The sequence below is a fragment of the Sturnira hondurensis genome, unplaced genomic scaffold (assembly GCF_014824575.4).
Source record: "Sturnira hondurensis isolate 20B ecotype Veracruz unplaced genomic scaffold, ASM1482457v3 Scaffold0019835, whole genome shotgun sequence".
Classification (NCBI taxonomy): domain Eukaryota; kingdom Metazoa; phylum Chordata; class Mammalia; order Chiroptera; family Phyllostomidae; genus Sturnira; species Sturnira hondurensis.
Window position 1 is genome coordinate 4,131,360 of NW_028092466.1, and position 18,355 is coordinate 4,149,714.

The window sequence follows — 18,355 nt, forward strand, 5'->3', positions numbered from 1 at the left end:
GGATGATCAGAAATTATCTGTAGGCGAGCATTACAAAGAAAGCTGGGAGCAGGGGATAACATCCATTATAGGGATAAATAGCCCTGTCTATTTTGATCCCTCCCAAGAAACATCCTTCTGCTCTCAAGGAACATGTTTATCAAAAGATTAAGTTCTCTCTAACCTGTGGTCCCTAAAGTACAAGTAGGCAGTGGGGGCATCGTTATAATATTCTGTCATAGTATTATACAAGTCGTATGTTGCACATCACGCAAAAGCAGATTTGCCGCTGACTGGCTGGGAGAGAAGGTTTCAGGGCTTTGGCCGGGCATGCCTGGCTCATCCCTTCTGTGTCCGCGTCCTTGTCTTACACCCACCTGATCTTCGTGTTGATCCTGTATTGTTTGCTATTAACTAAAATAAGCTAGCTAAAATAAGAATAAGGAATATGGGTTTAAAAGCTTTGTAAAATACATATTTAAATCTGAAAACAATAAGGTTTTGGTTTTGTGGAAAAGCTACATCCTTTGCCACTATCTGATTTCAAATATAGTATTGTATGAGCCACTGTCCCCCAAACTCTAGTTGAGATGTTTGCAGTTTACATTATTCTGATCCTGACACAGATGATGGAAAACTGTGTGTGTTTATTTACCGTGAATACCTGAAAAAAGAGAAAGCATGGCGGTAGAAAGTGTGTGGGGTGGGGGCGGGGTGGTGAGCCCCTGTTCTCCTGGGCTGCCAGTGCGCCTGCGTGGGGGCGGGCTTCAGTCGGCTATTGGGTATTTACTTAATTGTATTCCATTCTATTTTCTTTTAGCCGATTTGCTTCTTGAAGGATTTAATAACTACAGATTTCTCTCCAATGGTTATATTCCCATTCCGGGACAGCAAGACAAAGACAACTTTCAGGAGACAATGGAAGCAATGCATATAATGGGCTTCTCTCATGAAGAGATTCTGTGTATGTGGGTTTTCTCTAAGATTCTGATACTCATTTACTCATTTAAGTAAGACCTAGATTGGGGGGAAATAACCTAAACTAGAAAAGGATTGTGTAACTGAGAACTGCCCGTAATTTTATGAAATCCTGAGACATATCTCACTGAGAAGTTTTGTACAGCTAATTTTTAGTCAGAATAAATTAGAATGTGTCTCTACTGTATGTTGATGCAATATTTTTATTAGTTTTTTTTTCCTTTTTAATAAAGCAATGCTTAAAGTAGTATCTTCAGTCCTTCAGTTTGGAAATATTTCTTTCAAAAAGGAACGAAACACTGATCAAGCTTCCATGCCAGAAAATACAGGTAAACTGATGACTGATGATCTTGTATTTCTTTTTTTGTTATATTTTATTGATTGTGCTGTTACAGTTGTCCTGATCTTTCCCCCTTAATCCCCTCTACCCACCACCCCCCACTTCCTGAGCCAGTGCCCCCAGCTTTGGTCATGTCCATGAGACACGCCGTGAGTTCTTTGGCTGCTCCGTTTCCCCTGTAACTGCCTATTTGTACTTCTTAATACCCTTGCTTCTCACCCATTCTCCCCTCCCTACCCTTCCATCTCTTTACCTTTAACATTTACATTTTAATTATGCTGTGTCTGCGTGGGCCTCTTTGTGTGCATCCTGTTTGGGACTCTGTTTCCTGGACTTGCATGTCTATTTCCTTCACCAATCAGGGAAGTTTTTCTTCATAATTTTTTCAAATAGACTTCCAATTTCTTGTTGCTCTTTCTTTTCTCCTGGTACACCTATGGTGTGAATGTTGGATTGCTTAATGTTGTCTCATAGGCTGCTTACACTATCTTTGTTTTTTGGATTCTCTTTTTTTCTGTTGTTCTGAATGGTTGCTTTTTATTTTCTTTATGTTCCAAATCATTGATTTGATTCTCAGCTTTATCCACTCCACTGTTGTTTCCCTATAAATTTTTCATTATTTTAGTTAGTGTATCCTTTGTTTCTGACTGGATCTTTTTTGTGCTTCTGAGGTCCTCACTAAGTTCCTTGGGCATCCTTATAACCAGTGTTTTGAACTCTGCATCTGATAGATTGTTTATCTCTATTTAGTTTAGCTCTTTTTCTGGAGTTTTGATCTGTTCTTTCATTTGGGCCATGTTTCTTTGTCACTTCATTTTCGCAGCCTCCCTGTGTAATAGAGCTGCTTTGACTCCATGTCTTGGTAGTGTGACCTAAAGTAGTAGGTGTCCTGTAGGGTCCAGTGGCACAGCCTCCCCTGTCACCCAGGCTGGTTCCTTGAGGTGCACCCTTCAAGTGGGCTGAGTACGCCCTCTTCTTGTAGTTGAGCCTTGTTTGCTGTTGGCACATCAATGGGAGGGGTTTACCCAGGACAGTCAGCTGTAAGGATTGGTTGTGACCACTGTCCACCAACCTCCACCCTCTGTGGAGGATCAGCTGTGCAGGGGCAGGGTGGTGGTGCTCTGATGTGGTCTGTAGCTGTCCACTGGGTGCGCTGGCCCGGGGGTTTCCTGGGTGGTGCAAGCTGAGATCAGCTGCCACCTGAATTTTGCCCGGGGCTGCCCTATCTGAGTTATAAAGCAATCTGAGATGGCTGCTACTTATGCTGGGCTTAGAGATTTCCAGGTGTAGCCAAGCTGTGAATCTAGGCAGCTAGTTCTGGGCCTGCAGTTCTCAACATGGAGGCCAGCTGCTGCTTGTTTGAGAGGGTTTAGGAAGTTGTGAAACATGAGCCAAGAGCAGCCATTCACATGAAAAGTAGCTTGGGTGGGCCCATGAGTTGGATGAGGAAGAGCCTCTGGGGATTTCCAAGGTGGGTCACACAGTGTTAACCAGGTGGATGGAATCTTTCATAAGGTACCTGTCTGCCAGCTGTGTGTGGGGAGGACCCTGAAAAGGGACAATGATGAGATTTTATGTTTGTAGTTAGATGGTTTGTTGTTCTATTCTCCCACAATATGTTTCAGTGCAAACATACTATCCACTCCTGAAGCATTTCCACTAGGCTACATGCCTGTGAAACGGCCAATCTGATGTCATAAATGAGGGAAGAGGGTATGTGCAGGACAGAACGTGGTGCTGGAGGCTCTGCCGAAGCACTGGGGTGCATTAGGAATTGGTGGACAGGAGGAGACGAGAGCTGCGGCTACTGAGTTCTGACTGATTTTTGCCCAGTCTTTGTCTCTTGTGTCTTTGACACTTTTGAAGAATGTTGGCTAGTTATCAATAGTTTGGAAAGTGTTCCTGCTTTTGGGTTTGTCTGATGTTTCTTCCTCATTAAATTCAGGTTATGCACTTGATAAGAATATCACAGAAGTGATGCTGTGTCCTTCTTGATACATTGTATCAGGAGGCTGTGTCAGTTTGCCGCATTTTGGGGGCGTTAACGTCATCGCTTGGCTAAGGTAGAGTCTACTAGGTCTCTGCCCTATCAGATTACTGTTTCCCCTGTGTACTAAGCATCTGGGAGAGGAGGGAGGGAGACACTTTTTGACCTACTAGTTAGAGCAAGGGTCAAACAAACCTGAGGGCTGAATCCAGCCCTCCACCTTGTTTTATTCTGCCCGGCACCTAGTTTCTACCCGCCAGCGCCAAGCTCCCTGCCCCTAGTTAAGGAGTAGTTACACTTACACAGTCCTAAAATTGTATTCGGCCCTTTGAAGGCAACCTCAAGGCTGATGTGGCCCCTGGTGAAAATGGGTTTGACACCCCTGACTTAGAGCATCCATTTATGATTCTTACCCAAAACAGTATTGCTTGTGGTATATGTGAAGTGATAACTTTCCATTTACATCATTCTTTTATATTTATTCCCTGGAATTCTGCTGTAAGGAAGAGCTTTCACTTTTTTATTTATTTAATTATTTATATTAGTATAAACCCATGGACTCTAATTTAAACAATTCTATGGGTTTGAAATTCATTTTATAGTTATTTACTTTACCTTGTCCTAGATTTGGTCATTAGAAGTTAGAACCTCTTCAGGTTAGCTCTTAGGTTATTTTGACACAACTCTGTCACTTTTTTAAAAAGCAGTTTCTTACTTTATGGCACCACAAAACGTTCCAGGCTCATTTTGCATTTTTCCGACCCTGGCCCTGGCATTGGCCTCTTCTCTCCTGTTTCCTCACACTGAAGAATGGTGTTTTACTTCCAGGGTCTGGGTGCTGGTGGTGCAAGGGTCTCTCTCGTTTGTTTCTGGCTCCTCTCAGAGGACACTCACAGAGTCTCACAATCCTCTTTTCATTTTTGTGTGTATGCATATTAAAGACCACAGACTTACACTGATACCTCCAGTTTTGATCCAACACTACAAGGTTTATTCTAGCCATCTTCTGCACTTTATTTGCAACCCCATTCTCTGACACCAAGAAATCTGGCTTCTCTACAATTTGTTTACTTTTGTTCGATCCTAGAATACCCATAAAATAGCTTCATAATCACTAGCCTCTAACCCTCTGAAAAACCAACGTGCTAATCTGCTAATGTGCAGTGTCTGTGTACGGTTCTTTAGTGTTAGAGTGTGTAGTCAAAATACCGTTTCACTCTTCCCTACTGACTTCACATGTTTTCATTTGTATTGTAGGTAGCTTCATTTATTTGTTCATATTGCATTTTGCACCCCCCACTACCATCCTTTGTTTGCTTATTTTTTAGTATATGCAACATATAAATAATTCTAAAAGTCAGAGCTGCAGAAAACCGTGTAGTTCTCTTTGACTTTGTTTCCCCCAACCGCCGTCTCTTCCACTGTGTTCCCTTCCTCCACCCTTTCTGCCCTGTTCCGCCTGTCCGTCAGAATCCGTCTCATTTGTTGCTGATATATTCTTCCTTGAGCAGTACTTTTCAGCCCCCAAGGTGCCAGCTCTCCATGAGATGAATAAGTTCCGCTATCTGTTTAAACATTTAGTCGCATTTCTTTATGATAACATCATAAAGTCCAAGTGTGCTTGCCATGGCCCAGATGACTAGTAAGTTTTCTGTTTCCTAGGCTTTAATTATTGTGTTTTATTTTACTTCTGGGACTTTTTCCCCTAAGCTTGACTCTTTGAAGTAGTCAGTCTCAGTAAGAGGGAATAAGGGGTAGACAGAACGTACATTGTGCCGAAAGATACACGCCTCAGCATTTTAATGACAAAGAAGGAGCTACCTTAAAATATCCAATAGAATGAAGTAAACCAAGATATAACCACACCGTGAAGTATATTTGTTAACTGTTAAAATGGCATTTATCATGATGCAAAGCAAAGGTGTGTGGGCAATTTCCCTTTGGTACGTCTTCATACTTTTTAACTTCCTGTCCAGTACATATACCCATGCATTCATACACTAACTAAAAGGAGCCAAGACCTCACGGCTCAGGCAGAGCAGTCGGTGAGAGCCCGAGAGAAGAGTCCCAAAGCAGAGGAAGCGTTCGCTGAGGCCCAGCCTGCCCTGCCCAGCCCAGACAGGGAGCCTGGTCGGGTGCCAACAGCTAGCCTGGACTAGGGCTTTGAAATAACTTGGGTAGGTTACGCTTGTAATAAATATAATGCAAAGTATGCTTACCCTTGAGAATTTTATTGTTATTTTAACACTTAATTCAAAAGTAATTGTAATAGTGTGTACACTCGTTGGACCTTGGGCATATTAGACAGTGAACTTCTGGTGAGGCAGGTGCCCTAACGCTGATGAGAATCGACAATAACGGAAGTCGCAGCTATGTGCTGAGAGCTTCATGGATAGCCATGTATTCAAATAATTACTTTTTCTAAAGCTTTTAGATTTTTGCCTACAAAATGTTATTAGGATCATTATGTGAGCATACCCAGTTATCTTAGTAACATGATGATTTCAACTGGAATCAATACCATTTCTCTCATTCTGTGTGTTACCTATGGGTTCTAAGACTTAGTGACCTGCATTATTAGCCATAATAATAAGTAATTGTTGGCTAACCATCTCTCACAGCCAAAGATGAATGTTATTCATCTGAAAGAATGAGGTGTTTTTTCATCAGGCCTAAAACTTTCATTTAGTTTATTTCTTGATATAAATTAATAATCATTAAATTTTATTAAATTAAATAATGTTGTGTTGATTATTAAAGGTTTTTCAAGTGACCGTGACTAGATAATAATTAGGAGTCTAGTATTCAGGAGACTTTTTTATACTCCAGCTGCACAGAAGCTCTGCCATCTTCTTGGGATGAACGTGATGGAGTTCACCCGGGCTATCCTTACTCCCCGGATCAAGGTCGGCCGGGACTATGTGCAGAAGGCCCAGACCAAAGAACAGGTATGCTTATCATTAATTATTATGCATTTGTTTGAATGATTGGCATGTAACAAACTAAATCAGTTAACTCTGTGTGATGTGGACGTTTCTTGGTACTAATGGAATTTTTTTTCTTGCATAGTTTTGGTTTTTTAGAAAATTTTAAAGCCGACTTTTTTTTATTAAAGGAAATGTGAGATACCACCTTGAGTTTTCCCCAGGTAGATAGATTTTCCAGGGGGACAAAGCTGTCTACTTCTGGAGCCCACCCAGCAGGGAGGATCCTGCCCCTTGTCCCTGCATGGGCGGCGCAGCCTCAAGCGTCCGGGGGCCAGTTCACCCATTTCCTGACAGGCTCCTTCAAGACTCCAAGCAGATAGGCTGCACAGAGCCCCAGGGGCATGAGGAGGGGTTTGTTTTCCGTGGGCATCTTCACCCTTCCTCTAAGTTCATAATCTCTAGTTTACATTTAATTGTACTGATACCCTTTGTTGATGTGTAAAATTGAACTATGATTAAGCACTTAAATGCTATTTCAATTTTTTGAGTGCTGTAGAACATTAAGCTCCATATAACAGCCATTAATGCTTTGTTGAGATCATTTCAGAATAAAAGGTTGGTGTTGTGTAATTATAGGCAGATTTTGCAGTAGAAGCCTTGGCAAAAGCTACCTATGAGCGGCTCTTTCGCTGGCTTGTTCACCGTATCAATAAAGCTCTGGATAGGACCAAACGCCAGGGAGCATCTTTCATTGGAATCCTGGATATTGCTGGATTTGAAATTTTTGAGGTATGTCTCTTCCCTCCTGCTCTTCCTTCAGCTTATTCTTTCAACAGCTATTAATTAAGTCTCATGTGTACACTCACTGCGCTGGGCAGGCACTGGGGATGTAACGGTGGATAAGCAGGTGTAGTCCCGGTCATTCAGAGTCAAACAGTGAATGAGAAATAATCATTAAATTCTCAGAACTGTAAATAATGAAGTGGAGGGGGTGCTGTGACAGGAAAATTGGGGGGACCCACCTTGGACAGCTGAGTCATGGGAGGCATCTCTCCAGTGGGGACATGAAGCGTGCTTCGAGGAGGAGACGCCCCAGCCTCTGCGGTTTTCTAGGCAGCAGTCCTGTCTGGGAGAAAATCTGTCAAATGTTAGAGGTTGCTAGAAAGCCGGTGTGACTAACTGTAGCTGACCGAAGGGGACTGTAGTGCGGTATGGGGCAAAAGCAGAAGCACGGAGAACATTGAGGCCATTGGCCATTCATGGTAGCAGACTGGGGCCCGGGGATGGCGCTGGCTCAGGAGTCAGGAGTGGGCTGGTGAGATGGAGACGTGAGGTGAGATGGTGACCTCTGTTTTAAAGATAAAACCATAGGATGCGATGATGGGTTTCAGTGTATTTTATTATTGATCTGACTAGATTTTTCCAAACATTTACTCACCATCAATCCATCAAAGGCTTATACAATAGTCATATACCTGCAAAGAAAAGTTGATAAAATTCTGGTCTCATAAATCTATCTCTACCCCTCCTTTAGTAGGCTGGCTGACTGTATGTGTACATGAGGCACGGACAATAAACTAAGTACTCCCTGGGGTCACTGTGCCAGTTTGACTGTTGGGCACAGAATTGCTTTTCTAAGTCTCTTTTTAGAAATCAGGAGTGTTACTGGTATAAGCAGTTTTCTCTGAAATGGCAGCTGCCACAATAAGAAATGGCTTTATTTTTTTTCTTTTTCTTAATATATTTTATTGATTATACCATTACAGTTGTTCTATTCCCCCTTCATTCCCCTCCACCTGCACACTCCCTCCCCCACCATTCTCCCCCGCTTAGTTTATGACCACGTGTCTCAAGTTCTTTAGATTCTATATTTCCCCCACTATTCTCGCCCTCCCCCCTATCTATTTTCTACCTACCATCTATGCTATTTTCTGTGCCTTCTCCCCCCTTCTCCTCCTCCCACTCCCCTGTTGCTAACCCTCCATGTGTTCTTCATTTCTGTGGTTCCACTCCTGATCTAGCTGTCCTCTTGGTTTGCTTTTGTTTTAGGTGTGGTTGTCAATAACCGTGAGTTTGCTGTCCTTTCACTATTAACATTTTTCATCTTCTTTTTCTTATATAAGTCCCTTTAGCATTTCATATAATAAGGGCTTGGTGATGATGAACTCCTTGAACTTGACCTTGTCTGAGATGCACTTTATCTGTCCTTCCATCCTAAATGAAAGTTTTGCTGGATAAAGCAATCTTGGCTGTAGGTCTTTGGATTTCATGACTTGGAATACTTCTTTCCAGCCCCTTGTTGCCTGTAAGGTCTCTTTTGAGAAATCTGCTGACAGTCTGATGGGTACTCCTTTATAGGTGATTGTCCCCTTATCTCTTGCTGCTTCTAGGATTCTCTCCTTCATTTTGGTCTTGGCTAATGTAATTATGATGTGCCTTGGTGTGTTCCTTCTTGGGTCCAACTTCTTTGGGACTCTCTGAGCGTCCTGGATTTCCTGGAAGTCTGTTTCCTTTGCCAGACTGGGGAAGTTCTCCTTTATTATTTGTTCAAATAAGTTTTCCACTCGTGGCTGTTTCTTTCCCCCTTCTGGTACCCCTATAATCCGGATGTTGGAACGTTTAAAGATGTCCTGGAGGTTCCTAAGCCTCTCCTCATTTTTTTGAATTCTCATTTCTTCATTCCTTTCTGGTTGGATTTTTCGTTCTGCCTTCTGGTCCATTCCATTGATTTGAGTCCCAGTTTCCTTTCCATCACTATTGGTTTCCCGGGCATCTCCCTTCATTTCAATTAGTTTAGCCTTCATATGTTCCTCTAATTTCTGACTATAATCAACCAGTTCTGTGAGCATCCTGATAAACAGTGTTTTGAATTGTGCTTCTGAGAGGCTGGCAATTTCTCGGTCACTAAGAGTTATCGGCTCTGGGACTTTGAGTTCTTCTTGAGTTCTTCTTGGACTGTTCCTGCCTGTTACTATCAGGATCGGAGCCCTAGGTGTTCACCAGAGCAGGGCAACTCAGTTGCTGGGTTGTGACGATGTATGTGGGGGCGGGGTCAATGAGGAGCAATGGCGGTCTCGTCTGCCACCTCCCGCAGCTTCCACTGTCACCGGGGCCCACGCGTTTCGTCCCACTGCACGTGAATGTGCCACCGCCATCAGCCCTCTGCCACTGGGTTCGCCTGCTGGGGCCTGTGCGGTCCGTCTCACTGTGCGTGAATGTGCGACTGCAGTCAGTCTGCCCTGCACCCTGACTGTGTCCGGGCTGCCTGCGTGCCTGGGTCGGGGGATCTTTCCTGCCGGACCCTGCTCCACTGCTGGCTCCGCCCCTATTACCCGTCCCGGTTGAACGGTTTGTTGTTGTTGGACTCCGTATAGTTCAGTTTTCTGTTCTTTGGCTGTGTCTTTGTTTACTAAACCTTTGTTGTATTCAAACTTGGTTGTGGGAGAAGGCACAGTGTTTCCACCTATGCCTCCATCTTGGCGGAAGTCTCTGCGTACGGTTTTAATTTTATACCACGCATCACCAATTTAAAAACTGATTATTTTAATTGGTAGCTTAAATATGGAAGAAAATAGAAATTTATTTTAAAAAAATACTACCACACGTAGCAGGCTAGACAGAGAGAAAAGGCAGAGCAAAACCATTCACATAAACATGAATAAGCACAATTGGCAGTCTGCAAATATTTCTGTGCTTCACTAGAAATACTGAGTTTGAGCGAGCAAACACCACCCCTGCCTTGCTAGCATGACCTCATTCCAAAATAGTGAGTGTAACACCTCTGCGGGGGTGGAAGACCGGAATGCCTTTTCAGACTATAAGTTGTTCCTCGGAGACTGATTACGCCTGCCCTGATTGAAGATCACTCTTCATAATGAAAAAGGTTATTTATGGGCACATGCTATTGTGTGAGTAGTGTGCAGGCAGGAAAACAGTTTAAGTACTTCAAATGTAGAAGGTGATTGTTTTAAGAATATTGTACCTACCGATTCATCCATTGTCCATTCATCCTATTTACAGCACAATAGAAAAATGGGCAGAGTTCACAGAGAAGGAAACAGAAATGTCTGTAACTTAAGAAAAGATGCTCAAGTTCACTTCATAAAAGCAATGCGCTGTCACTTTTGACACTGGCAAAGGTCAAACACTTGGGTGTGTGTGATGGGGAGATTGAGAGAGACCCCCCCCTCAGTTCAGTCACTGTCATTAGATAGAAGCAGTAATGTAGATGATACCTAATTAACTTCTAATGAGTTTTTTGATAACTAGGTGACTATTCCGGTTTTTCCTTCCCCTCCCCATGTTTGGAAAATCATTCTTTCAACATTGTAGCTGAACTCCTTTGAACAACTTTGTATCAACTACACCAATGAGAAGCTGCAGCAGCTGTTCAACCACACCATGTTCATCCTGGAGCAGGAGGAGTACCAGCGTGAAGGCATCGAGTGGAACTTCATTGATTTTGGCCTCGATCTGCAGCCGTGCATTGACCTGATAGAGAGACCCGTAAGAGTATTTACTTGTTATTTGGCTTCCGGTTGCTCTGCAGGCAGGGCCTTGAGTGTTTTCTTGGCATAATCTGAGACAAATTACCCTTCTTCTAATCAGCACTGATTTTCTAATCTAAATTTCCCAGGAAGATGATACTTTGATAAAATACCTATTTAAAACGTAAGTAACATGCCCATAAGAACCTTCTTTGGCTCTCTTTTCTTGCAGCCTTATTCTTTTGCTTGTGTGTGTGAATACATTGGCTAATGTACCCTGGGTCTTCACAGACCGCAGGTACCACAGAGGTGGTAGCAGCCACATTTGCCTTCAACCCTTAGCACCTGTCAGAGGGCGTGGGGCTCCACCCGACTCACTTCCCAGGCGATGTGGGGAGACTTCATTTAGCCAAAACTAAGACATGGCATGCGAATCCATTTTTTAGATAACTAAAACCTATCCTTGTAGTACAGAGATAACTCTATTTTGGCAAATAGTTTATTGGGGGTTTTTTTAAAATTAAAAAAATTTTTTAAAATTGAGGCAAATATATTTTTATATCAATCTTAGCAAGTATCAAGAGATTATTTTCTTTTGGTCCATTGTCATGTAGAAGTACATGAAACATGTATGACTGATTCACTTATGAAACTCTATGACCTCAAGCATATTGATGATTTGGCTTTGTATACCCTGGTAGCAGGTAGCTTGAGCTCATTTTATTTTGCTAACTACCAAAATGTAGGAAAACTACGACAGAATTAAGCACTGATACCAGTAATTGGCATTAGGTTCTAATGCTAGTTCAGTAGGTGTGTTCTCACCACGAGGGGTCTCCGGTGAGGAGCTCTGGGCTTTGAATTGGTTCTTTTTTGTGCTCTCGGGTCTCTGCCCTCTGTGCTCTCCATGTGTGAGGGCATCTGAGGGTTGATGCCCACAGCCTGGATGCCATGGTGCCCGCAGTCAGAAGCAGGGAGAAAAAGGCCTAGAGGACCATCCCTGTGGTAGAGGTATATTGGGGCACATGAGGAATTGGGGGTGAGGGAAGTCACAGTTTTGTTTCACTCATACATCTGAGATGCTTTTGCCTTTCCGGGCACTCGAGCTGCTGATTTAGAGCAGAACTTGGGAACCACTAGTGGCTGGGAGGAACCTGCTCCCACGTGCCTGAGTGCGTTATTTAGAAGTGGCAGTCCAGGCGTTCTGGTACTGACTGCCGGTGAGTGCCCATGTGTGCACAACCGTGTGACTGTATTTGCTTGCTGCTCTGTTGTCCAAAAAGTTGTTTGGGAATTTATATAAATAAAGGAATGGAATATTTCATATTAGTATTATCAATGATCATACAATTTATTTAAATGTATTTATATAAATTTGGAAGCTCTGTGTTTTAAAGTATTAGCTATGTAATACTGCACTTATAATTTAGGATGGAAAAGAATCCATAAGAGTTGCTAAGGGCATCTCTTTGCAGGAATAATTGTACCAAAACTCTTCCAAATGGAAAATTATCAACCCTGTTTTTAAAAATAATTTTAGAGGGTTTTAAAATCTGATGGTTTTGTGACATTTAAATGAATCTTAGGAATATACATTAAAATTTTTTTTTTAATTCTCACCTGAGAATATGGCTTCTAAATTGATTTGAGAGAGAGAGGAAGGGAGAGATGGGGATGGGGGTGATGGAGAGAGAACATCAATGTGGAAAACGCCAACCAGTTACACATCTGTACACACCCCATCTGGGGATTGAACCCGGAACCTGGATATGTACCCTGACTGGGAATTGAACCCACAACCTTTTGATGCACAGGATGACACTGTAATCAACTGAGCCACTGGCCAGGGCAGGAATATACATTTTTAATGTTACTCAACTGCATTCCATTTGCTTTATCTTCTAAAACAAAGTACTTTATATATCTTTTTTCCTCACTCTCACATGATACTTTCACTGTAAAAATGAGAATAATAGGGAAAAGTAAACATTTCCACCTTAGTGATTAACTCACTGGAAAAATAGGTGAGGCAGAAAGGGTTTGATGGTCACATTTTTAATTGCTTTGTTGGATTTCAGTTATTTTATTGGGTATTGTTGGGTTAGGATAAGATCAAGGCAGCAAAAAATTATTAAATTCTCAATCACAGCCTGGAAATAAAAAGATTGGGGGTGCTGTCGGGTTGTGGGAGTAGGTAGCATGGCCCTGGTCCTTAGGGGCCTTGAACTCTAAACCACGGACCAGAACAAAGCGTGGTGGTCAGTTCATTGGTTTTCACGGTTCCTGGTCTCAGTGATGCTGTGAATTTAGTGAAAGTAAAGGCCACGCTTGGCTGCCAGTGTCAGGAGGTTTCACAAGGTAGGTGTCATGAAGGCAATAGGAGATTCCAGAGCTACATTCCAATAATTAGCATGTGAGCAATGTATTGATAGTAGTATTTAAGGAAAATTATTCAGTCAGGGTGTTCAGAAAGTATTGGAATGGGGAGGATCTGCCAGCGACATCTGGATATTGAAGGACAATGAGCAGAGTAAAGTACTTTCTCTTTTTCCTCCTTTCCTGCTCCCTTCCGCCACTCCTCTCCCCCTCCCTCCTCCCTCTCCCTCCTCCCTCCTCCTTCCTCCTCCCTCCCCCCTCCCCCCTCTCCCCCTCCCTTCTCCCTCCCTCCTCCCTATACTTCTTGTACTTCTAGACTTTTCCCAAAAAATCTTTTAGAATGTACCTTTTTATTTCTTCCTTGAGTAGTCATCGTAAAGGAGAGCCATTTCAGAAAGGGGAGGGAGGGAATTCAGGACTTAGTGCTGACTTGCTCTTCAGGTCAGTTGTTCTTTAGGGTTACCTTATTCTACTTATCCATAGAAACCTGCAGAGTGCATAATAGTAGCAAATTTAACTACAGCCTGTAGAGTGATAATGGATAATGATTGTTGATGGTTCTTTCAAAATAGAGAGTGAGGACGTTTTCCAGAAGGAGAATAAATACCTGAAAGCGACTTGCCAGTCTTCACCTCCTCTCCACAAACCCAGCCCCTGTCCAGCTTGGGGAGGGACAGCACGGGGGGAGCCCCTATGCTCGGAAAGCTGCTTACAAAACCCACGACAGTCCCTCTGGCCTCAGAGGGAAAATAGTCTCTCGTACTTACAGCTCTTTAAGAAACCCCTGATGGAAAGAAGTGTGTTACCAGTGAACTTGACATTGAAGGATGAAGCAGGACAGATAAAAAGGAGATACAATAATGGATATTCATAATTATGCTGTCACAGAGTCTTTTAGAAAAGACAATTACATTTGGGACCCTATTTTGTAAGCTAGAAATATTTTTATTAGAAGGGAATTGAAAATGTAAAAATTATGGTAAAAAATGGAATGTTGCTTATCTTAGTATTAATATGGTACTTCATTTCTCAAAGTTGTCAGATGACTAGGGCATTGAGTTATCTGCCACTCTGAACCTTTGCTTTTCTAGGGTTTTTTTTTCCCAGTTGCCTTTGATTATAATCTCCTTTTAGCTACTTCAAAACCCTGCAGTTTCTTTTCAGTAGGAGAGCCAGAAACGAGACAGCCGTGGAGTGAGGGCCTGGGTGTCAGGGCTCACTGCAGAGTGGTTCTAGCTTCTGCCTGCTGCGTTTGGTTCCACCACCACCTTCCTCTGACCGTATCACTATGTTATCTCGTTTATATTTAGCTATAACCTCTTGTTACTTCTTAAGCAGTATTTGTATAGAGCCTTCTCTTCCCCAGTAAACATAAAGGCTTTGTCAGTTGAAGAAAACTAATCCTAGAGATTTATTCAAAAAACTGATACACCCCAGAATTGGTAAGTTCAGTCTTATATCACAAATTGCCAGGTTGGCATCATGGCCATGAATAATGATCCGGAAACATGACAAAATAAACCACAATTTAAATATTTTATTTAGCTTGCCTGTGTGCCCCCACCTTCCTCCAAAAAAAAGAAGTCATTGCACTGATTTTGAGTCCCCAGAGAATGGCAGGCTGTAGGCACATACCCTAAAACTTGCTCTTTTAAAGTGTACAGTTCAGTGGTTTTGACTGTTTTCATAAAGTTGTGCAGTCATTGCCACTGTCTAGTTGCACGTCTTCACCATCCCACCAAGAAACTCCGTACCTGTTAACAGGCGATCTCTGCTCCCGCNCCCCCCCCCCCCCCCCCCCCCCCCCGCCCCGGGCCTGGCCGCACTCATCTCCTTCGTGTCTCTAGGTCTCCTTCAGGGAGCTAGTTGAGTGAAATAAGTCTCTCAAATCTTTGTTGAAATAAATGTATGAAGTATTTGATAAATCATTTCATCACCTTCCATATACTCTACGTATTAATAGTTTAAAATATGTCACCAAGTGTGAAGCAGTGCATCCTATTTAATCTTTACTTAACCAGAAACTTAAATTGATTAAGATATAAAATATCTGAAGCCTTCCACCTAGTGGAGGTTTTTGAATAATTTATCCATGCAGTCATTAAATGCAAATATTCAGTTTCATCTTTCCGTATCCTAGTTCCTTTTTGGTGTCATTTGTTTGCTGTGTTTTTGAGACTGTCTACTTAGAATAAATTACCTGCAGTTTACAGATGATGTGTTTATGAGGTGAGTGGCTCCTCCGTTGTCTCACCAGCACTTGCTTGGCAGTTTGAGACCTGTGTTTGCATTATACGCGTGGTTTGGGCACTACCGTCTCTCTCTCCTAACAGTTTGTGTTTCGTAGATCTTCATAAAACTCTGTTTTTGGAAGTTAAACAGCCAAACCTAATGGATATTTAAAGTGACATGCAAAACTTGTCGGTTCCCATTGCCTCTCATTACCAGGCCAACCCCCCCGGCGTACTTGCCCTTTTGGATGAGGAGTGCTGGTTCCCTAAAGCCACTGATAAAACCTTCGTTGAAAAACTAGTTCAAGAGCAAGGTTCCCACTCTAAGTTTCAGAAACCTCGGCAGCTGAAAGACAAAGCTGACTTCTGCATTATCCATTATGCAGGGAAGGTAAGAGTGGAATACCTGATTAAAAGTGCTGAGTTTGAAGTTTCAGCACATTTGGTGAAGTTTATAAGAAATGTGCTAATAAACATTTGCAAATCGTTAGATATAGTGTACATTACAGATGCATTGCCTTTGAGATGATCTGTTGTTTTAGATCGATCTGTGAACATTTGTGGGGAAGACTTTCAATGTTTCATGGGGTTCTGTTTGGTTTTTTTCTCCATCTCACCACGTTTGCCTCTGCCGTGGGCAGGTGGACTACAAGGCAGACGAGTGGCTGATGAAGAACATGGACCCGCTGAACGACAATGTGGCCACGCTCCTGCACCAGTCGTCAGACAGATTTGTTGCAGAGCTTTGGAAGGATGGTAAGAATGTGCTTGTGTTTGTGGTTAAGATTGGCCAGAATCGTTTACAATTAAGGATTATATGTTGTTCTTTTATATATATAAATGTGCATATATATCAATATTTTACTTTAAAACTCTTTCCCTAGAGCAGGGCTGCCATTCTCTCGGAATTATCCCACTTTAAGAATGCGTGGGTAACAAGACATCTGCCTCCTTGGGCAGTCGCTATCAGGAGTGGAAACACTCTGGCTTGGAGACATAAAGACCTGCGCCTGTGCCTCAGGCCACCCTGGTCCCAGTTAGGTTATAATCCAAGGGTCCTGAGACGTGCTGTGCACTTTCTCTGTGGCATACAGGTCAGCTGAGCCGTGTCCTTAGCCATTGCCAGCCTTCCACACACACGCACAAAGTGACTGATGAGCACACTCAGATACCTGAACATAGATCAGTTTCTATTTCCATAAGTCCTCCTGGTTTACATGAACCTCAGGCAAAGATTTTAGTGATTTTTTTAAAAGACTTTATTTTTTAGAGAGAGGGGAAGGAAAGGATAAAGAGAGGGAAAGAAACATTAATGTGTTATTGCCCCTCACATGCCCCATGATGGGGACTTGGCCTGTAACCCAGGCATGTGCCCTGACTGGGAATTGAACCGGCGAACCTTTGGTTCTCAGGCGTGTGCTCAATCCACTGAGCCACACCAGTCAGGGCTTAGCGATTTTTTTTTTTATTGTAGGCTAGAAAGTTTTGCTAGTCCCAGAGAAACAGACCATCTTGTGTATTTATGCCTAGTGGGATCCCGTGTCTTTCAGAGCTGAGCTCTCACTGCTACGTTTCCTCCTCTTCACTTGGCCTCAGGCCATGCAGGACCTCAGTTCAGATCTGCCCCTTGTGCAGCCTTGACCCCAAGGCAGGGCCTGTTCAGTAACCTGCCTCGCTGGCTGGCTTCTACCTCTTCTGTATTAGATCTAGAGCTGGTAATCTATCTAGCTGTCTTCTCAGAGGTAGAGAGAAAGAAATACAGAAAACAGAAGAGAAGCGTTTAGCCAGGTGGGACAAAAGGAAAGACATAGAAAAGAAAAGCGAAGACAGAGAAAGTGAGTAGAGGGAAAGATAACCCTATCAAAGGTAATCCAGTCAATAACAATCTTGTACATCAGCCCAGGTGAATGTGAGGAGCCTGTGGGGTGGGGTGCGCTGTACGCAAGGGGGTGTGGGTCCTGGGAGGAGACTGTGTAAAAGGAGGGATTTGTGAAACACGTTAGATGCCCAGCGAGTAAAACGGAAGCTTTTTACCGTTATGCTGTTGGGTGAAAGTCTTCAAACCATGCTGAGTGTCATTGTGCTTGTGGTGACCTGGTCTGGCGGATGCCACCGGAGGAGGAGAGAAGCAGGAAGCTCATGTGGCATTGGCGGTGCTTCATAGTTGTGGGACTCCTGACCCTGTCGCTGTGAAATGTTAGAGTGGAATCTGAGGAACTGGTGCCAGAGCAGGAAAAGGACTCTGGACTCCGCTTGTCATAGGGTGTCCACAGGTGCTCAAAAAACAGCACCGGCGAGGTGAAACTGCACGTGGGAAGTGCCACAAAGGGAGGAGAAAGGAGTGATGCTGCCAGTCGTGAATACCTGCATCTGTCAGGAGTCCATTCTGTTGTGCCTGGACTGGGCTTGGTGTGGGTTCCCCTCCTCCTGGCATTCTTCTTCAGTCTGAGAGCACGCGACCAGGGGTGAGCCACGTAGCCAGGTTCGAGGACCAAAGATACCCGGTGAGCGCTGTGTGAGTGGTGCAGAACAAGCTTGTAGCCATGCACAACACAGCGAGGGCCTACCTTTTTCCTTGGGTACTGAGGTACAGTGTCATGGAGGAGGAGGCAGTTTTCTTTGTCTTGGAAAGATAATAATTTGGTGAAAAAATAAGGAAAACTGACATTTACTGAACACTTACTGCAGTTTTTCAGCACTAATTTATGAGCGTCTGTGTCCTGATCATGCCTTAAACAATGAGCAGTGAGGAGGTTCGGGTCAGCCAGCTCAGCTAGGGCTGGGGAGCGTTTAGGGGAGCGAGGTTGGCATGCGCAGAGGAGGGGGTGAGTGGTCACACCTGGGAGTGGGAGACCACAGCCCAGGGTAGGTGTTCCCTTTGGGCTTTGGAGCAGAGCTGGGGCAAAGGGGTGTGAGCAGGAAATGAGGCCGGTGACAGGTGGAGACCAGACCGTGGGGAAGGCTGGCTGCCAGCCTCAATGGACTGGACTTGATGGAATAAAGAGCTTCAGCTGGTTTGTGAGCCAGGCGCAGGGAGACAGTGTGGACTT

The 18,355-nt window shown here is 43.5% G+C and overlaps 1 protein-coding gene across 2 annotated transcripts in view; it reads left to right on the forward strand.

The window, feature by feature from the left end:
- MYH10 (myosin heavy chain 10) overlaps positions 1-18,355 on the forward strand; it is a 144,134-nt gene that overhangs the window by 74,685 nt on the left and 51,094 nt on the right. For both annotated transcript variants that reach the window (XM_037028367.1, XM_037028366.1), the window contains 7 exons: positions 800-943; positions 1,191-1,286; positions 6,114-6,232; positions 6,848-7,000; positions 10,544-10,717; positions 15,523-15,696; positions 15,947-16,061. In XM_037028367.1, coding sequence (XP_036884262.1) covers positions 800-943; positions 1,191-1,286; positions 6,114-6,232; positions 6,848-7,000; positions 10,544-10,717; positions 15,523-15,696; positions 15,947-16,061 — 975 coding nt within the window. The remainder of the gene's footprint in view (positions 1-799; positions 944-1,190; positions 1,287-6,113; positions 6,233-6,847; positions 7,001-10,543; positions 10,718-15,522; positions 15,697-15,946; positions 16,062-18,355) is intronic.